Source organism: Brassica oleracea, chromosome C4 (genome assembly GCF_000695525.1).
Source record: "Brassica oleracea var. oleracea cultivar TO1000 chromosome C4, BOL, whole genome shotgun sequence".
Lineage (NCBI taxonomy): Eukaryota > Viridiplantae > Streptophyta > Magnoliopsida > Brassicales > Brassicaceae > Brassica > Brassica oleracea.
This window is the reverse complement of record NC_027751.1, coordinates 51,991,696-51,995,999: the sequence shown is the minus strand read 5'-3', so window position 1 is coordinate 51,995,999 and position 4,304 is coordinate 51,991,696. Positions and strand designations below refer to the sequence as shown.

The 4,304-nt window shown below is 44.5% G+C and overlaps 1 protein-coding gene across 1 annotated transcript; it reads right to left on the bottom strand.

The window, feature by feature from the left end:
* Positions 1-2,918: 2,918 nt before the first annotated feature.
* LOC106342675 lies at positions 2,919-4,280 on the bottom strand. The gene is made up of 2 exons (XM_013781679.1): positions 3,338-4,280; positions 2,919-3,191 (listed from the first exon to the last, which is right to left on the bottom strand). Exons 1-2 carry the CDS (start codon positions 3,966-3,968, stop codon positions 3,145-3,147), a joined length of 678 nt encoding a protein of 225 aa, XP_013637133.1. The 5' UTR covers positions 3,969-4,280; the 3' UTR covers positions 2,919-3,144.
* Between the last annotated feature and the right edge of the window lie 24 nt (positions 4,281-4,304).

Here is a 4,304-nt window from a genome sequence, read left to right as displayed (position 1 = left end):
TTTTATCCATTCTGAATTTGGTATGTCCAGCTTTGGCGTCTTTGACTGCTTTCATCACATCCTTGGTCACACTCCCTTGCTACTGAAGAATATGGAATTATATATCTTATTCACAAAGAGCAGTGCTCTAGCTTTATACATCGAGAGAGAGCCTAATTAATAAATGTTTATATACAGAGAGTAATGTGAGAATATATGATTAAAAGTGATGATCGCCTTTCTATATCTTACATCCCCCCTCAAGATGGACCGCCTTTGGCGAGGCCAATCTTGTTGCATAGGGACTGATGTTTGCCACGAGGTAGAGGCTTGGTGAGGGCATCGGCAAGCTGATCAGCTGAGGTTACATGTGAGACACGAATGCGGCCAGCTTGGACATGGTTTCGAACAAAATGGTAGTCTAGAGCCAGATGTTTCATGCGGGAGTGGAAGACGGGATTAGCTGCAAGATAGGTGGCTCCGATGTTGTCGCAGTAGATGGCTGGTGTAGTAAGTTGCTTCAGCCCCAGTTCGGTGATCAATGAGATTACCCAGCAAACTTCCGATGCAGTAGATGCAATGGAGCGATATTCCGCCTCCGTAGACGAACGCGCAACAGTGGTTTGTTTCTTTGAAGACCAGGCTATGGGGTGCTTCCCATAATAAACAATGTAGGCTCCAGTTGATGTGTAGTCGTCTCTGTTTCCCGCCCAATCTGCATCAGTATATGCGTGCAATGATGGGGTGTTGTGCTTGTGGAGGAAGATGCCAGTGGTCATGGTTCCAGCGAGATACCGAAGAATGCGTTTGACTCCATTCCAATGCTCATCGGTTGGTTTATGCATGAACTGAGACATCTTGTTGACAGCGAAAGAAATATCTGGGCGGGTGAGTGAGAGGTACTGGAGGCTCCCAACAGTGGCTCGATATTGTGTTGGATCTTTGAGAGACGTTCCTGAGCCAAGAGTAAGATGCTTGTACGGACACATCGGTGTAGGAACAGTGTTGCAGTCCACCATCTTGTTCCTATGTAGAAGATCTGCAATATAACGATGTTGTGTAAGCAATAGACCTTGAGAAGAGTAATGAGCCTCAATACCCAAAAAATAAGAAAGTTGGCCAAGGTCTTTTAGAGAGAATCTCGTTGATAGAGATGTGATGAAGTTGTTGAGATGAGTCTGGTTGTTCCCCGTCAGGATGATATCGTCGACGTAAATCAGCATGTAGAGGAGAACTCCATTCTTATTGTAGATGAATAAGCTCGCATCAGCCAAAGAATTTGTGAAACCAGAGGCAAGTAAGAACCGGCGAAGCTCATTGTACCATGCCCTAGGGGCCTGCTTCAGACCGTAGATCGCCTTGTGGAGTTTACATACAGCTGTAGGATTGTCTTTGTCAATGAACCCTGGCGGTTGTAGCATGTAGACATTATCTTCGAGCTTGCCTTGTAAGAAGGCATGATTAACATCGAACTGTCTAAGAGGCCAGTTGTGAGAAGTGGCAACGCTAAGAACAAGACGAATTGTCGCAGGCTTCACCACAGGACTGAAAGTATCATGATAATCAATTCCTGGTTTTTGATTGAAGCCCTTCGCAACCAGACGCGCTTTGAATCTTTCGACTGTGCCATCTGCCTTCCTTTTGATCGTAAACACCCATTTACAGCCTACAACATTAGCAGCTATGTGTGGAGACTCTAAATCCCACGTATGATTTCGCAGTTGCGCGTTGATCTCGTCTATCATAGCTTGACGCCATCTGGGGTCTTTCAGAGCTTCTGTAACAGAGGTGGGAATCTTTTCAGAACCAATATTAACCACTGCAGTAAGATTAAGCTTTTCTACTGGTTTTCTTGTTCGCTGAGATGTGCGTGTTGGTTGTCTAGTCGGGAGAGGCTGAGAGGTAGTCAAAGTTGAAGCCGGTTGTTGTTGTTGCTGCAGAACAGGTTGTGGTTGTGGTATCAACGGTTGTGGTGAGATCGGCAGAGGTATGACATTTTCAGGAGCAGTCGTAGTTGGAGTAGCAGTTGTAGCAGAAGGAGTTGCAGGAGATGTAGGTGCTGGTGCCGTGACCGTAGCAGGTTCCTGTGGCAGTGGTTTTGGCGGAATATTGGATGTAGGTGCCTGTATAGGAACTGCTTGAACTGTTGGTCCTGCTGTCTGTGAAGGATCTGCATCAACAATTTCAGTATGGTTCTCAGAAGTAAGTGGAGTAGGCAAAGAGAATGGATAAACATACTCATGAAAAACTACATGTCTAGATGTATAGATGCGAGAAGTAGCTCTGTCTAGACAAAAATAAGCACTTTGTGTAGTAGAATAGCCTAAAAATACGCATGGAGTTGACCTAGAATCTAGTTTATGAGATGTGTAAGGACGTAACCAAGGAAAACATAAGCAACCAAATATTCTGAGCTTAGAGTAGTTTGCAACCTGACTAAACAAAGACTCAAAAGGCGATTTCATAGATAAAGTGGCAGTAGCCATACGGTTTATAAGGTATACTGCAGTAGCAAGAGCATAAGTCCAATAGCCTTTCGGCATTGAAGCATGTGATAGGAGTGCTAGTCCGGTTTCGACAATATGTCGATGCTTCCTTTCGGAAATACCGTTATGCTCTGGAGTATGTGGTGGTGTAGTAAAATGAGAGATGCCATTGTCTGCTAAGAATGCAGTAAGAGCAATGTACTCACCACCATTGTCGGTATATAGCGTTCTAAGTTTTGATTGAAATCGGTTTTCAACCAACACTTTGAATCGCTTAAAAACGTCAGATACATCTGATTTTCTTTTTAAAGGATAAAACCAAGTATATCTAGTATAATGATCTACAAAAATAACGTAGTATTTAAAATTGTCAATTGAAATGATTGGAGAAGTCCAAACATCTGAAAAGACAATATCAAGTGGAGAAGAAGACGTAAGTGTTGAAGTTGAAAAAGGCAACTTGTGCATCTTATTAATAGAGCAAGCATTACACGGCTTGGTCAATAAAACATTTGAAGACAAAGGTAAACCAAATTTCGAAAGCATAGTTTTTAAAATAGGAAAAGCAGGATGGCCTAAACGAGAGTGCCAATCCGATAAAGTAGTAGAAGTAGCAGAAGCATAAGATAAAGATGGTGGAGTTGATGTCTGAGGTTTCGGCCAGACATAAGTTCCTCCCTTAGGTTGGCCTTCCAGTCGAAGAGCCCCCGTGTTCAGATCGCGTACCTGAAAATACGTTGGAGTAAAGGTAACAGCCACACCATTAGTTTTGCATAACTGAAAAACTGATATCAGGTTTTTATCTAGAGCAGGTACGTATAAAACATTATCAATAAAGAAGGGAGATTTGAGAGAGGGAAGTGAGAAAGAACCGGTGTGTGAAATGTTGAGACCAGAGCCGTCGCCGAGAATCACATCATCACCACCGTTGTAAGGGGTATGGAGAGATAGATTTGCTAAGTCCGACGTCATGTGGTGTGAAGCCCCCGAGTCAAGCAGCCATGTGGAGGAGTCACCATTCATCATTGCTACATTTGCTCGTGGCTGCCATGATTGTTGATAAGGAGCTTGCTGCCATGGCTGAGTTGTGTTCCACTGCTGTGCTGAGCTTGAACCAGGAACAATACGAAATTGAGGACAAAATTTAGCACTGTGTCCCTGTGTTCCACACGCCTGGCATCTTCCGAGATATGGACGGGATGATCGATTATGATTCTGGTTGGTGTAGTTCCTGCCACTGAAATTGCGATTGTTAGATCTCCACGCCTGGTTGTTGTTATTGTTGTTGTTCCTGAAGCGGGCGTCTGTAGCGTTTGCAGTGATAGGAGTTACTGGTGAAGATACCGGAGCTTTGCAGAGAATCATTGCTTCTCTGTTCAGGAGACGTTCATGAAGTTCAGGAAAGGAAATCGTGGTGTCTCTACCATGAATAGCATCGATCTCGGACTTGTAATCTTCAGGTAAGCCGTTGAGAACATATTCAGTGATGTCTTCAGGGTCCATCTGCTTTCCAAGTTGCGCCAGTTCATCGGTTGTGACTTTGATGCTCCTGAGATACTCAGAGATTGTTTTGGTACCTTTAGCAGATGATTGGATTTGGAGTTTGAGTTGTCGTATGTGACCACGGGTGGGATTACCGAAGGTTTGAGACAGAAGGTTCCAGATTTCAGCCGTTGTGGTAGCGCTAGAAACGAGCGGTTGTAGTGGGGTGGAGATGGCTCCAATAAGAGAGCTGTAGAGAAGTCGGTCCTGTCTCCTCCATGGAGTGTACGCCGGATTGGCTCCAATCTGGCCTTCGGGATTAGTCGCAGTGGGTGGGACAGCAGCCGTAGCTTCAAG

Bases quoted from the DNA above. Each gene is read 5' to 3' on its own strand.
- LOC106342675 (XM_013781679.1), bottom strand. From the start codon at position 3,968: ATGGACCCTGAAGACATCACTGAATATGTTCTCAACGGCTTACCTGAA. The intron at 3,192-3,337 runs GTTCTTTCTCAC...ACGTATTTTCAG, and splicing joins TCTCAACATTTCACACACCG to GTACGCGATCTGAACACGGG.